The following is a 15,314-nucleotide window of genomic DNA, read 5'->3' as shown; positions in this document are numbered from 1 at the left end:
GATTCTGGTCAAGGGCATGTACCTGGGTTGCGAGCACATCCCCAGGGGGGCCGTCCAGGAGGCAGCTGATTGATGTTTCTAACTCTCTATCTCTCTCCCTTCCTCTCTGTAAAAAAATCAATAAAATATATTTTTAAAAAATATATATATATATACTTTAAAAAAGCAACAGCAACTTCTCCAAAACCCACACCCAGGTTAACGTTACCCCTTCTCACAGGACAAGGACAATAAGAATTCCCACTCGCCCTGACCGGTTTGGCTCAGTGGATAGAGCGTCGGCTGCGGACTGAAGGGTCCCAGGTTCGATTCTGGTCAAGGGCATGTACCTTGGTTGCGGGCACATCTCCAGTAGGGGGAGTGCAGGAGGCAGCTGATGGATCTTTCTCTCTCATCGATGTTTCTAACTCTCTTTCCCTCTCCCTTGCTCTCTGTAAAAAATCAACGAATATATATTTTAAAAAATAAAAAAAAGAACTCCCACTCTGAAAGGGAAGGTGGGGAGACCCACAGCGGTCACTGGTCGGAGACAATTGGACATCGTGCTGGGCAGCTGGTGTGAAGTCCTGGTACTCCTGCTCCTTCAAATCAGGGGCCCAAGGTGGTTTGGTGTGGTTTGTTTGTTTTTTAATACGTTTTTATTGATTTTAGAGAAATAGAAACATCAATGAGAGAGACTCATTGATCGGCTGCCTCCTGCTCGCCCCCTACTGGGATTGAGCCCCCAACTCCAGGCATGTGCCCTGACCGGGAATCAAACTGTGACCTCCTGGTTCATAGGTCGACGCGCAACCACTGAGCCACACCAGCCGGGCAACAGTCACAGTTTAAGCCTCATCCAAGCACTTACAGTGTCAAGAGATCCCTGAGGCACAAGCCCACCGCCTCCTGCTGTCAGAGCCTCCCCTGCCCCGGCACCTGGTGAGCTGGAAGGCGGTTTTGAGGGTCCCATCACTGAAATTCAGGATTTCTGACTTGAAGTTGTGGTTTTTTTTTTCACTTATTTGCCTATTAAAAGAGCCTTAGACAGAGGCTTGTACATGCAAAGCATTGGTTCCTTCGGCAGAAATCTCTTTTGACCTTTGCAAAGCCCCAGTTTGGTCAGCTAGTCGTGGCCCTGGGCCCACTGATGTATGCAGCCTGGAAGAATATTCACTGAGTTCCTGGGCTCAGTGAGTGTCTTTGACAGAAGCACCCCGGGGCCGACTTCAACTGCCAGTGCCCCCTGCAGAGTCAGACAGTGAGAACTCAGCCACCTTCTGGCCCTCACGCTATTGAAAGAAAGACCTTTGTGTTCATTCCGTAGCTTAAAAGTGTTCATTGCAGTTGAGCCTGCTAATTTTCTCTCTCGCTGCCTATTTGAGAACAAAAATAGCTTCATCTATAGGAGGTGACAAGACTGTGCTTTTATTTTTTTTTTTTTTTAAGACTGTGCTTTTGCCGAAACCGGTTTGGCTCAGTGGATAGAGCGTCAGCCTGCGGACTGAGAGGTCCCAGGTTCAATTCAGGTCAAGGGCATGTGCCTGGGTTGCGGGCACATCCCCGGTGGGGGATGTGCAGGAGGCAGCTGATCGATGTTTCTCTCTCATCGATGTTTCTAACTCTATCTCTCTCCCTTCCTCTTTGTGAAAAATCAATAAAATATATTTTTTTAAAAAAAGACTGTGCTTTTAATAACTCAATGTAAGGTCTATTGTTGATATTGGAATCATAAACCCTTATGTACTCTTTTTTTTTAATATATTTTATTGATTTTTTACAGAGAGGAAGGGAGAGAGAGATAGAGAGTCAGAAACATCGATGAGAGAGAAACATCGACCAGCTGCCTCCTGCACATCTCCCACTGGGGATGTGCCCGCAACCAAGGTACATGCCCCTGACCGGAATCGAACCCGGGACCCTTCAGTCTGCAGGCCGACGCTCCATCCACTGAGCCAAACCGGTTTCGGCCTTATGTACTCTTGACTGAGACCAAACATGTTGCCCTAGCCAAGTGGTCTGCAAACTGCAGCTCGAGAGCCACATGCGGCTCTACGGCCCCTTGAGTGTGGCTCTTCCACAAAATACCAACTTCTGCACATGGGCCATGAAGTTTCAATCGCACTGTACGTGCGCACCCACATGTGGTATTTTGTGGAAGAGCCACACTCAAGGGGCCAAAGAGCCGCATGTGGCTCGCGAGCCGCAGTTTGCTGACCACTGCCCTAGCCAGTTTGACTCAGTGGACAGAATACCAGCCTTCGGACTGAAGGGTCCTGGGTTCGATTCCGGTCAAAGGCGCGTGCCCGGGTTGTGGCCTCAATCCCCAGTAGGGGGCGTGCAGGAGGCAGCCAACCCATGATTCTCTCTCATCATTGATGTTTCTCTCTCTCTCCCTCTCCCCTTCCTCGCTGAAATCAATAAAAATAGATTTTTTTTTAAAAGAACAAAAGTGTTCTCTGGCCGAAACCAGTTTGGCTCAGTGGATAGAGCGTCGGCCTGCGGACTCAAGGGTCCGAGGTTCGATTCCGGTCAAGGGCATGTACCTGGGTTGCGGGCACATCCCCAGTAGGAGATGTGCAGGAGGCAGCTGATCGATGTTTCTCTCTCATCGATGTTTCTAGCTCTCTATCTCTCTCCCTTCCTCTCTGTAAAAAATCAATAAAATATATTTTTTTTAAAAAAAAAGTGTTCTCTGTTCACCTGCTCTATTCATTTATCCATCTGTGTCTTACAGAAGTTTTTTGACCTGGAAAGAGAGAATGCCTGTGCAACCAAAGAGGAAATGAATCTCACCTTTCCTAAATTAAACCGCAACAAGTACATGGTGACGGACGGAGCAGCTTACATCGGTAGGTGCCCGGCCTGCGTGCGAGGCTTCTCGGGGAGCCTAGGACCAGTGGTGGCCCAGCTGTGCTCTACCCCCACGGCGGGCGAAGAAGCAGAGCCTGGGGGGCAGGCGGTGGGGGTCGGGGAGGCTGAAGGTCAGGAAACAGAACAATGAGGGTAAAAAGCTCACCAGCCTCGCATCTCTATGGCTGACTCGCCTGCTAAGAGACCCTATGAGATGTTTTCTATCCGTAAATGATTTGCAGGAGTTCTTTGGTCCCTTTGCCTCATTTTATAGCTGAGGTGGTGACTGGCTCGTCACAGGTGAGTCCTGGCACCATGCCCCTTCCCTACACACAGGACCGCAGCCAGCCTGTCGTGAGTGACGGAGACAGGCATCGTGGGAGTTCAGTGCCCGCACCCCGCCGGGGCAGTAATCCCACCCCTGGCGTCGTTAAAGCGTCTAACCTTAGACAATGTATTTAAGCTCTCGGTTTTCTCATCTGTAAAATGGGCCCAACAAGAGCTTCTCCTGCATTGGATGAAGGGTAAATGGGAGACGATATACAAATCATCTGGCCCGTGGATCATCCCGAGTCTTGTTAGCTCTGTTAATTAAGGCCGTGGAGTTCCAGATGCAGCACCCCCACGTCCTGGTGGAATTACTCACTAGCGGATCAAGTCTGTTCTACTTTTCCACCAATGTGTATCCGGCCAGGGCAACCCGTTCCGCTGGAGCCATCACCGGCAGAAGGGGAACAGCGTCCACACATCTCGGAACAGCAGCACGGTCGTTACGTTGTGCGGATGTGGTGGTTTTTACGCTGTGCAGGTGTTAAAGCAGAGAGGAAAGGCACATGGATAGAGTGAAGCAATTCGGAAACTGTTTGTTTTCCAGATTCAGTGAGTGAGAAAAAAAAATACGCCCTTCTCCCTTTGTAAAGTGCTTGCTCTTATTTTATTCTCTCAGCCACGTGGCCAAGAGCAAGGGCGGTTTTTATAGAAATGAGGAGACCTGGGCCATAAGATGTGAAACAACTTAAACATGTGATGTCAGGGGAAAGGAGCTGGGGATGGAAGACACTGAAACACACACACACACACACACACACAAAACATACACACAGACAACAACATGGTGATTACCAGAGGGATAGGGGAGGTAGAAGAGGGTAAAGGGGGAATAAATGGTGATGGAGGGAGACTTGAATTGGGGTGGTGAACACACAGTACAATGTACAGATGATGTGTTATGGAATTATAAAAAGATTAAAAATAACCCTAACAGCCGAAACCGGTTTGGCTCAGTGGATGGAGCGTCGGCCTGCGGACTGAGGGGTCCCAGGTTCAATTTCGGTCAAGGGCATGTACCTGCGTTGCGGGCACATCCCCAGTGGGAGATGTGCAGGAGGCAGCTGATTGATGTTTCTAACTCTCTATCTCTCTCCCTTCCTCTCTGTAAAAAATCAATAAAATATATTTAAAAAAATAAAATAAAATAACCATAACAGGTTTGGCTCAGTGGATGGAGCGTCGGCCTGCAGACTGAAGGGTCCCAGGTTCGATTCCAGTCAAGGGCATGTACCTTGGTTGCGGGCACATCCCCAGTAGGGGGTATGCAGGAGGCAGCTGATCGATGTTTCCAACTCTCTATCCCTCTCCCTTTCTCTCTGTAAAAAATCAATACAATTTTTTTAAAAATAAATAAATAAAAAGAAGACACGGTCATCAGCCACTGGACAGCGACTGCCTCCTGGCTCAGTGGGAAGCTGTTCTGCTGTTTTCCACTTTGACTAGCTGAGTCACATTAGAACAGAGCATTGGAATTTATTTAAATGTATATCACTTGGGTTCGAATATGATATTATTTCATCTCAGTGTCCCAAGATGCAGTCATTTGGATTTTCTCATATTCATCAACTTACAGAAAATAGAATGAAATCTGCTTCTTTTTTTCTTTTTTTAATATATTTTTATTGACTTCAGAAAGAGAGGAAGGGAAAGGGAGAGAGATAGAAACATCAAGGATGAGAGAATCATTGATTGGCTGCCTCTTGCACGCCCCCTACTGAGGATCAAGCGCACAACCTGGGCAGGTGCCCTGACCGGGAATCAAACTGTTGACCTGGTTCATTGGTCAACGCTCAACCACTGAGCCACACCGGTGGGCAAATCTTCTTTTTAAGCAACTAACGAAAACAAACTCAAAATCGATTCATCGAAAATGAGAACGTTTGGCTCACGTATTGGGAAACACGGGGACGGGCCAGGTTCAGGCACCGTGGGATTTCGGGACTCAAATCTGGACCTTCTACCTACAGGATTTCCTAAAAGTAAGGTGTTGCGTGCCTCTACCCAAGTGTTCTTTTAATGAGTCAAATAAGTGTTTTGGAGTCAGACAAACCAGTTTTGAATTTAAACACTGACCCCCGTCGAAACAGGATGGGAAGCCAGGTGTCATCTCTTTGTTGCTTCCTCATTTGTAAAATGAGATAACTGCATCCCCTCCTGCCCTGTGGTGGTGGAATGAGGAGTAATGAGGTAATAGATGGAAGGCTCTTATCTGTGTAGGCCCTTAGTAAACAGTCACTCCTGGCTGTCTCCCTTCTTCCCTCATAATGCATATTTTAAAATAGACTTTTTTTTCAGATAAGTGTTTTTTTTAATATATGTTATTGATTTTTTACAGAGAGGAAGAGAGAAGGATAGAGAGTTAGAAACATCGATGAGAGAGAAACATTGATCAGCTGCCTCCTGCACACTCCCTACTGGGGATGTGCCCGCAACCAAGGTACATGCCCTTGACCAGAACCGAACCAGGGACCCTTCAGTCTGCAGGCCGACGCTCTATCCACTGAGCCAAACCGGTTAAGGCCAGAGAAGTGTTATTTCCAACACAACTGAGCATAAAGCACAGAGACTCCCTATATACCCGCTGTCCCCACACACACAGCCTCCGCCAGCATCCCCCAAGAGAGTGGTGCATGTGTTACCGTTGATAAACCAACATTGACATCATAATCACCCAAAGCCCATAGATGACATTAGGGTTCACTGTCGGTTTAGTACATCCTGTGGGTTTGGACAAATGTATAATGACATCATTATGTGATGTATATGATATCATCCATCATTATAGTATCACAAAGAGTATTTTCACTAACAATTCTCTCTACTCCACCTATTCATCCCTCCCTCTCCCCCCCAACCCCCCGCAACTCCTGGCAACCACAGATATTTTTAGCATCTCCATAGTTTTGTCTTTTCCAAAATATCATATAGTCGTAATCAACTATACGATATTTTCAGATTGGCTGCTTTCGCTCAGTAATGTGGACTTAAGTTGCCTTCACATTGTTTAATGGCTTGAGAGCTCATTTCTTCTTAGTGCTGAATGATGACTAACCTGCTATAAACACCCATGTGCAGGTTTCATACCAAGGAGCATGATTGCTGAATCATACGGTATAAGAGTGTGTTTAGCTTTGTCAAGACACTCCCAGGCCGTCTTCCAAAGTGGCTGCACCGTTTTGCCTTCCCAGGAGCAATGAATGAGAATTTCTGTTGCTCCACAACCTCTCCTGCGTTTGGTGGTGTCAGTGTCTGGGTTTTGGCCCTTCTAAGAGGTGTGTCATGTCATCTCGTTGTTTTAATTTACATTTCCCTGGTGACGTGTGATGTGGAGCATGTCTTCATAGACTTGTTTGACATCTGTTTATCTTCTTGGGTGAGGTGTCTGTTAAGGTCTTTGGCCCATTGTTTCACTGGGTTTTTCATTTTCTTATTGTTCCGTTTGAAGAGTTACTTGTCATTTTGGACAACGATCCGTTCTCAGACGTGTATTATTTGCAGGTATTTACTTCCAACGTGTGGCTTATCATTTTCTCTTCTTGACGGTGTCTTGCACAGAGCCAGTTCATTAATTTTAATTAAGTTCAGTTCATCTATTATTTCTTTCATGGATCGCGCCTTTAATGTTGTATCTAAAATCTTCACCCAGCCCCAAGTCATCTAAATTTTTCTCCTAGGAGTCTTAGAGTTTTGCATTTTACATTTTGATCGATGATCCACTTTGAGTTAATTTTTGTGAAGGGTGTAAGGTCTGTGTCTAGATTCTTTTTTTTAATATTTTTTATTGGTTTTTGAGAGAGAGAAGAAGGGAGAGGGATAGAGAGAGAACATCGATGACAGAGAGACATCGATCAGCTGCCTCCTACACGCCCCCCAGTGGGGATTGAGCCCACAACCGGGGCATGTGCCCTGACCGGGAATCAAACCTATGACCTCTCGGTTGATGGGTCAATGCTCAACCACTGAGCCACGCTGGCTGGGCTAGTTTCATTTTTGCATCTACCTGCCCTGTTGTCCCAGCACCATTTGTTGAAAAGACCATCTTTGCTCCATTGTATTGTCTTTGCTCCTTTGATCAGTTGACTATATGTGTGTGGGTCTATTTCTGGGCTCTGTTATTGTAATGCATTTTTAATTGAGTTTATTTTACCCATAGCATTTTAGCAAGACATTAATTCCCTAGAGCAAAGCATAATTCTAGTGCAAAAATATTTAAAGGGCTTCAAGAGGAAAATTCATTGATAATTTAAATAAGTATCAGCATGTTCTGGAAAGCTCTTAAATCATCACCCAGACACCCACTGAGAATTCTGAATTAAGAAAAATCCACACTAGACCCTGCACAGAATTACAGCCCTATTAATTTTCACAAGACTTACAGAAGAATCTCCAAACAGTATCATCTCTCTAATTGTTAAGTCTCCAGAGTCAAGCTTGGCAAACTCGTCTGGAGGATGGTTTGGATGATGAGAGGACTGGCCAGGGGTGGCGGGTGATTGAAGACACAGGAAAGGCTCACGAGGCCCATACACCTTCCCAGTGAGATTGTTTGCGCCATCACCATGGTGATCCTGAGGCTGGCACCACAGTTCTGGCCTCTGGGGCCTACACCTGCATCTGGAAGCTGATTGGTTGTCTCTAACGAGCTGGGTGAAACCATCCCAACTGAGAGAAAGACTGAAGCTTACGATTGTGAAGTTCAGCCAAGCCATTAGGATGAGAAGAAACCCGTGGTCACACTAGGATAGGGATGCCTGCTTGGGCCTGTGAGAATAGCCTACAGCTATATTCCTGAGAAGAACTCATTAAAGCTTCTGGGAATCAATAGAGATTCTATTGTATTGAAGGAAAAGGCTGAATTTCACAGAAGAAGGCTTGAAAATCTCATCCCTTCCAGCCCCTCATTTTTTCCCTGCCCTGTGCTACCCCTAAGCACATTTCTTTTTTTTAATTTTTTTAAAAATATATTTTTCATTGATTTCAGAGAGGAAGGGAGAGGGAGAGAGAGATAGAAACATCAATGATGAGAGAGAATTGCTGCCTCCTGCACGCCCCCTACTGGAGATTGAGCCCACAACCCGGGCATGTGCCTTTGACCGGAATTTAACCCAGGACCCTTCAGTTCGCAGACCAATGCTCTATCCACTGAGCCAAACCAGCTAGGGCCAAAGCACATTTCTATGTGTGTTTCCTTAAGAGGGTGTGGTCTACACAGGTGATTGGAGCAGAGATCCCAGGGTGTGCCCTGATGGGCCAACCCTGGGGGCTGACATTGAAGTCCAGGGTGCCATGCATAGTTAGCACAAGGCACGCCTTTAGGATCAGAGGTGACGTGGAATGGAAGTTAAATGTGGGCCATGGAGTCAGACCTGGCTTTGAACCACACCCCTAAGGGATGGGGACAAAAATATGATTAGGATCACCCAGCAGGCCTGGCTCAGTGGTTGAACATCAACCCATGAACCAGGACACCGAGGTTCAATTCCCAGTCAGGGCACATGCCTGGGTTGGGGGCTCAATCCCTAGTGTGGGGCGTGCAGGAGGCAGCCGAACAATGATTCTCTCTCATCACTGATGTTTCTGTCCCTCCCTCTCCCTTCCTCTCTCTGACATCAATTAAATAAATAAAAGGTTGACCACATGTGAGTGACTTAGATGTGATTAGCCCATAATGGGACCCATCCCAGCCTTACCGTCTGTTATGGGCTGAATCGTGTCCTCCCAACATTCATAGATTGAGTCCTAACCCCAGTACCTCAGAACATGACCTTATTTGCAGATAGAGTCTAGTAGACAGAGGTAATCAAGTTACAAGATCATTGGGGAGGGAAAGGGGGGACCCTAATCCCAGTTGACTGGTGTCCTTATAAAAGGGGACATTTGGCCGTAGCTGATTTGGCTCAGTGGATAGAGCATCGGCCTGCGGACTGAAGGGTCCCGGGTTCGATTCCAGTCAAGGGCACGTGCCCAGGTTGCAGGCTCCATTCTCAGTAGGGGGGCATGCAGGAGGCAACCGATCCATGCTTCTCATTATTGATGTTTCTATCTCTCTCTCCCTTCCTCTCTGAAATCAATAAAAATATATTTAAAAAATAAAAATAACACCGAACCGGTTTGGCTCAGTGGATAGAGCATCAGCCTGCGGACTCAAGGGTCCCGGATTCGATTCCGGTCAAGGGCATGTACCCTGGTTGCGGGCACATCCCCAGTGGGGCCGTCCAGGAGGCAGCTGATCGATCTCTCTCATCGATGTTTCTAACTCTCTATCCCTCTCCTTTCTTCTCTGTAAAAAATCAATAAAATATATTTTTTTAAAAATAAATAAAAATGAAAAAGGGGGACATGTGGGCACAGGCGTGCGCAGGGGGAAGACCATGTGAAGAGGCAGCATCCACAAGCCCAGCCGAGAGGCCTGGCCTGAGTTTCCCGCACAGCCCTCGGAGGGAACCAGCCCGGCCCACACCTTGACTTTGGACTTTGGGCCTCCAGACTGTGAGACAATACAGTTCTGTTGTTTAGGCCACCAGCCTGCGGTGCTTCATTACAGCTGCCTTCGCAAGCGAATACACTTGCCAACCACGCACTCATAGTGGAGCCCGCTGTCCAGCAGCTGCCCCATTTCTGGGCTGAGAGCCGGAACCGGAAACGGGGGAATGAGTCGAGCCCAAGAGAGGAGTGTGTTGCCTCTTCGGACAGGAACTGGCCCTCCTCCTCTAGCCTCAGCTTTTCCTTGGATGTGAAGCTGCAGAGCATTATATTCAGCATCCCTCGTCTGTCCGTGCGGATTAGACGTCGTCGCTCTGAGGAGGTGGTAACTGTTCGCAGGGTTTTTAAGCGGATTCCTGCACATTTGAAATGTTGCCGTGTTTAGTGTGTCTTGTGAATGTCAATAAGAAATAACATTTACAAAAAAGAGCAGCAGATCCCTTGTTGTGAGTTTCAAGCTGAGCACAGCTGAAGAAGACGCGAAAATCGCACTCGAATATTAATCTGCCATATGTAAGCCTTCTTGGAATTGTTTTTCTTGGAGCTGTCGACACAATTTAGTCACCCTGTCGCCATCCCCGGGTATTTATTTCATTACATATATTTTAAATATATATATATATATATATATATATATATATACACACACACACACATATATATGTATATATATATATATATTATTGATTTCATAGAGGAAGGGAGAGGGGAGAGAGAGATGGAAACATCAATGATGAGAGAGAATCATTGATCGGCTGCCTCCTGCACGCTCCCTACTGGGGATGGAGCCCGCACCCCGGGCATGTGCCCTTGACCAGAATCGAACCCGGGACCCTTCAGTTCCCCAGGCCGATGCTCTATCCACTGAGCCAAACCAGTGCGGGCCATTATATGTTGAATGGACTCTGCTGTGCATTGCACTGTATGGGGAACATCCCCCAATGGATCTTCACCATTTCTTTACTTTGTTCGTTTGCAGGAAACTTTGACTGGGTAGGGAACGACTTCACCCAGAATGCGGGCACGGGCCTCGTCATCAACCAAGCGGACGCGAGGAATAACACAAGCATCATTAAGCAGCTGAAAGATGTGTTTGAGAGGGACTGGTACTCACCCTACGCCAGGAGCTTACAGCCAACCAAACAGCGGAACTGCTCCAGCCCGTCCGATCTCAGCCCTCCCTCCCACAAAACTGCCACGTACGACACGTGTGGGAAGGACCCCGCGAGCGTATAGCATGAACGAACACGCCGACGGACCACTTGTGTTTCATATTTCTATCTAAAGGATGGGAGGAGAGAAGAACCATTTGATATGTCTTTTTTTAGGGGAAAAGCACACTTATTAAAAAATAACCTTTGAATGCCATGCCCTATCTAACCACACCTTAGGGGCTTGTATACTCCCTTTAAGACTTTTGTACTTGTCACTTCTGACGGAGAATGTCATTCCGGCTTGGGAGTTCGTTTTCACGTTTGCATACCAATTTGAAGCCTTTGACGCCTCCTCCTTTCTAGTTTTAGAACATTTCTGCTGGCCCACGTGGTCAGTGCTTAGGAAGCTTCGCATGAGGCAGGCTCTTTGCTATTCTGCAACCACTGGCTTAGAGGAGAGGGAGGGTTTGACCTTGGACAAGAGGTCAAGCCAAGTCTTCATCCTTGTCAACTGTCTCCAAGACCTGTCCAGCCATCTAGGCGTGAACTCCCCCTGCCATCCTCCAGTAACTCTTGGAAAATACTTTTCTTGCCTCCGTGTTTATTTTCTTCTAATACCATAGATTTCCTTTTGTGTCCTTTTCTCTTCTCATAAAATGTTCTCATGCTCTAGTGTGGCTATACTTACCTCAACACTAGTTCCAAGTAGGATATGTTCTGAAAGTGTATGAATTCCTCAGAATGGATACAAAATGGACATAGCAATTATTTTTTCAAATATATTTTTATTGATTTCAGAGAGGAAGGGAGAGGGAGAGAGAGAAACATCAACGGTCGGCTGCCTCTTGCACGCCCCGCACTGGGGATGGAGCCCGCAACCCGGGCATGTGCCCTGACTGGGAATCGAACCGTGACCTCCTGGTTCCTAGGTCGACGCTCAACCACTGAGCCACGCCAGCTGGGCAGAAATAGCAATCTTTAATTTCCACCTTTCAACTGCATTTTTCTCTAGCAAGTTGATATTTTAAAACCATAGCCAGGAATCTGTATCCTTTCTCTCAAGTTCGGAAAAATTATGTAGCCCCCTGCTAATAGCCAGCAAACGATTAAGTCTGTATTACAGAGACTGAAGTCATTTTTCACATTTTTGTTTACTCTATGGTATTAGAAAGGAACGATCTCTGTGGGCCAGTGGATTTGAATTTCTTTAGAATCGTTATGCTGTTAAGAGTATGCCAGCAAACGTTTATAGAGCTATTTAATATACCTTCTGCTATTTAATACACCTTCTGCTGTTTAATATACCTTCTGCTATTTACTATACCAAATGCTTTTCAGAGAAATGCAATTTAAATACTGTGCTTAACATATTTTACTAAGAAACAAGAATATTGGATTATTGTTCTATACTGTCATTGTGTGTTGTTTTCTATCTATCCGATGCATAACCCTATATTAACAGAGACTGTTGCTATACTCGAGAGAGGCCTGGCCTCCCCACCACCCAGAGCAGGCGGCCTCGGGACACCCAGTCTTACTGTGGCTCCTGGCTCTCTCGTTGGCCTCGGGTTTCTGTTGGTCATGTAGGGACAGTAACTACTCACCTACCTCGCGAAGATGTTGTTACGGTAGGAAATATTTATAACTTGTTTTGGAATCAAAAGAACCTATATAAATGCTAAGCATTACGATGTAGAATCTGTTTCTTGAAATCATCTTTGTGGGATCCTCAGAGAATCCATGCCAGGTTCTCCCATAGAGTCTGAAAAAGAAACCCAACTCACAGCTTCCGGTTGCAAGTGGGGAGGGACACGGCCATGCGGAATCCCTGCCGGACATGGGGACGGTCAGCGTCACTTTGGGTCACTTTGGCATCAGTAACATCAACATAATACCTGACATTGTGCGAAGGATTGTCCGTTAGGACCGGCAGGGACATGTGTTTTCAGAGCAAAGGAATGCCATCTTAGTTACTTTTTTCTATTTCTAGAGATTTATTTCTAATGTACCGTAGAGTGATGGGGAAACCCACAAATCTTATCCATTGGGTTTACTGTGTGTAGAATGGCTATTGTTGGGCATCTAGCATTAGATAACTTCTTTTCTTGTTGTTTCCAAATACCGCTTTACTGGATATTTAACAGATAGTGGAAAGAGCCGTATTTTTTTTTTTAATATATCTTTATTGATATCAGAGAGGCAAGGAGAGGAAGAGATAGAAACACCAATGATGAGAGAGAATCATTGATCAGCTGCCTTGGGTACACCTCCTACTGGGTATTGAGCCCGCAACCCGGGCATGCACCCTTGACCTAATCGAACCCGGGACCCTTCAGTCCGCAGGCCAATGCTCTATCCACTGAGCCAAACCAGCTAGGGTGAGAGCTGTATTTTTTTTGAAGGGTAGCGTGTTTTTATGAATAACTGAGGTATTCTTACTGAAATTCTTCATCAAAAATGACCAGCCCATAAGACTCTACACATTTACCAATACCAACCCTTGTTTGACCCAGTAAAGTAGAGGTGGTTTTGGTGATGGGGTTTTTTTGTTTGTTTGTTTGTTTTTAAGAAAGGGAACAAAGAGGAGGCATGGAGATAAACATACCACACTCCATCCCGGACAGAGCAAGCCCCCGGGGCTGATTATGAAAAGTACATAGGAAGGGAGGAGAGATGGCTGCGTCCTTATTAATTCTCAAGTTGTCTCTTGAGTATCTGTCACAGCCATGGGACAAGCATCGGCTTGAGGTAAGGGGCCCCCTTCGCTGTCACTATCTTTGGTTTTTTGTTTTGTTTTAAATATATTTTTATTGATTTCAGAGAGGAAGGGAGAGGGTGAGAGAGATAGAAACATCAATGAAGAGAGAGAATCATTGATCGGCTACCTCCTGCTCGCCTTGTACTGGGCCCACAACCCACACATGTGCCCTGACCAGGAATCGAACCGTGACCTCCCGGTCCATAGGTCAATGTTCAACCACTGAGCCACACCAGCCGGACTGTCACTATCTTTGCATAGGATAGAAGAAGAGAATTATGTCCTTTATGAATTGACCATCATTGCCATTTCCCTCTGAGCCCCAACAGAAAGGGAGCCCCAGGAACGGTGCCTCGGGATTTTCTGCCACACACCAGCAGTATCAGAGCCCTCCTTGGCCCAGCAGCCCCCCCGACTCCCATTCAAGGTGGTCCAGGCAGCAGCGACCAGGCCACTGACTCCAGGAGGCCACGCTGGCCTGTGGCAGCCAGGAAAACAGCGCCTGTGCAGTGTCCCTAAAAGGACAGTTGATTCTACAGAACTTTCTTTTTCATTTAGACGCTTTGTCTACCCCTCGAGACGTGGTCTTCCTCATTTATTTACTTTTTTAAAATTTTTATTGATTTCTGAGAGGAAGGGAGAGGGAGAGAGAGATAGAAACATCAATGGTGAGAGAGAACCATTGATCAGCTGCCTCCTGCACACCCCCTACTGGGGATCGAGCCCACAACCCAGGCACCTACCCTTGACCCGAATCGAACCTGGGACCTTTCAGTCCACAGGCTGATGCTCTCTCCAATGAACCAAACTGGCTAGGGCTTCCTCTCATTCAGACTGTATCTGTACTTAATAGACTACCAACTTTCATTTCCCCCACAAACATCCCAGGAACTAGTGACCAGGGGGTGGGGGAAGGAAAGCAAACACAATCTGAGAGCATATTTTAGATTTCTGTGCCACCTCCGTTAACCTAGTGCCTTATTTATCCTCGAGCGTGGATTGGAAACAGTGACTCCCTGCCTGAGAACGCTTCTGCTCACTGAGGATCTACTAATGGACCTTCAGATGAAAACCTGCCTGTGAATGTCAGTAGATTTCATGCAGCCTGCTCTCCTTCCAAGCCAGACAGTCGGGTCACCCCCAAATCCAGTCATTGCTACACATTCAGATCCCCGTCCTGTTGGTTGGTCCCCACTGCACTGCCACAGGCCACTCGCATATCAAATAATCACATCACCGCTTGTCACACCACTGGAGAGGACATGGAACATTCTGGATGGTATCCAGGCTCTGAAAACAGCGCATGTTGAGCACCTAAAAATGATAGAAGCGAGGCACACTGAAAATGTCCCCCATTTTGAAAGGACCTTCTAGAGCAGCGATGGCGACCCTATGACACGCATGTCAGAGGTGACACGCGAACTCATTTTTTTGGTTGATTTTTCTTTGTTAAATGGCATTTAAATATATAAAATAAATATCGAAAATATAAGTCTTTGTTTTACTATGGTTGCAAATATCAAAAAATTTCTGTATGTGACACAGCACCAGAGTTAAGTTAGGGTTTTTCAAAATGCTGGCACGCCGAGCTCAAAAGGTTTGCCATCACTGTTCTAGAAAGATGTTTCAGGGGCTTCCGAAGTCTCATGGGACATGGAATGAAAACTAGTGTCTTTAAAAAGTCAAAGCAGGCCCTGGCCAGTTTGGCTCAGTGGATAGAGCATCGGCCTGCAACTGAAGGGTCCCGGGTTCGACTC

The 15,314-nt window shown here is 46.5% G+C and overlaps 1 protein-coding gene across 4 annotated transcripts in view; it reads left to right on the top strand.

Moving 5' to 3' along the window:
• The window catches only part of PLD5 (phospholipase D family member 5), a 171,582-nt gene extending 159,124 nt beyond the window's left edge, over nucleotides 1-12,458 (top strand). For all 4 annotated transcript variants that reach the window (XM_070401088.1, XM_070401089.1, XM_070401090.1 and 1 more), the window contains 2 exons: nucleotides 2,717-2,831; nucleotides 10,625-12,458. In XM_070401088.1, coding sequence (XP_070257189.1) covers nucleotides 2,717-2,831; nucleotides 10,625-10,881 — 372 coding nt within the window. In that variant the 3' untranslated portion in view covers nucleotides 10,882-12,458. The remainder of the gene's footprint in view (nucleotides 1-2,716; nucleotides 2,832-10,624) is intronic.
• The last annotated feature ends 2,856 nt before the right edge of the window (nucleotides 12,459-15,314 follow it).

Source organism: Myotis yumanensis, unplaced genomic scaffold (genome assembly GCF_028538775.1).
Source record: "Myotis yumanensis isolate MYYU_CA2020_CCGP unplaced genomic scaffold, mMyoYum1.0.hap1 SCAF_22, whole genome shotgun sequence".
Classification (NCBI taxonomy): domain Eukaryota; kingdom Metazoa; phylum Chordata; class Mammalia; order Chiroptera; family Vespertilionidae; genus Myotis; species Myotis yumanensis.
This window is presented reverse-complemented; position numbering and strand designations above follow the sequence as displayed.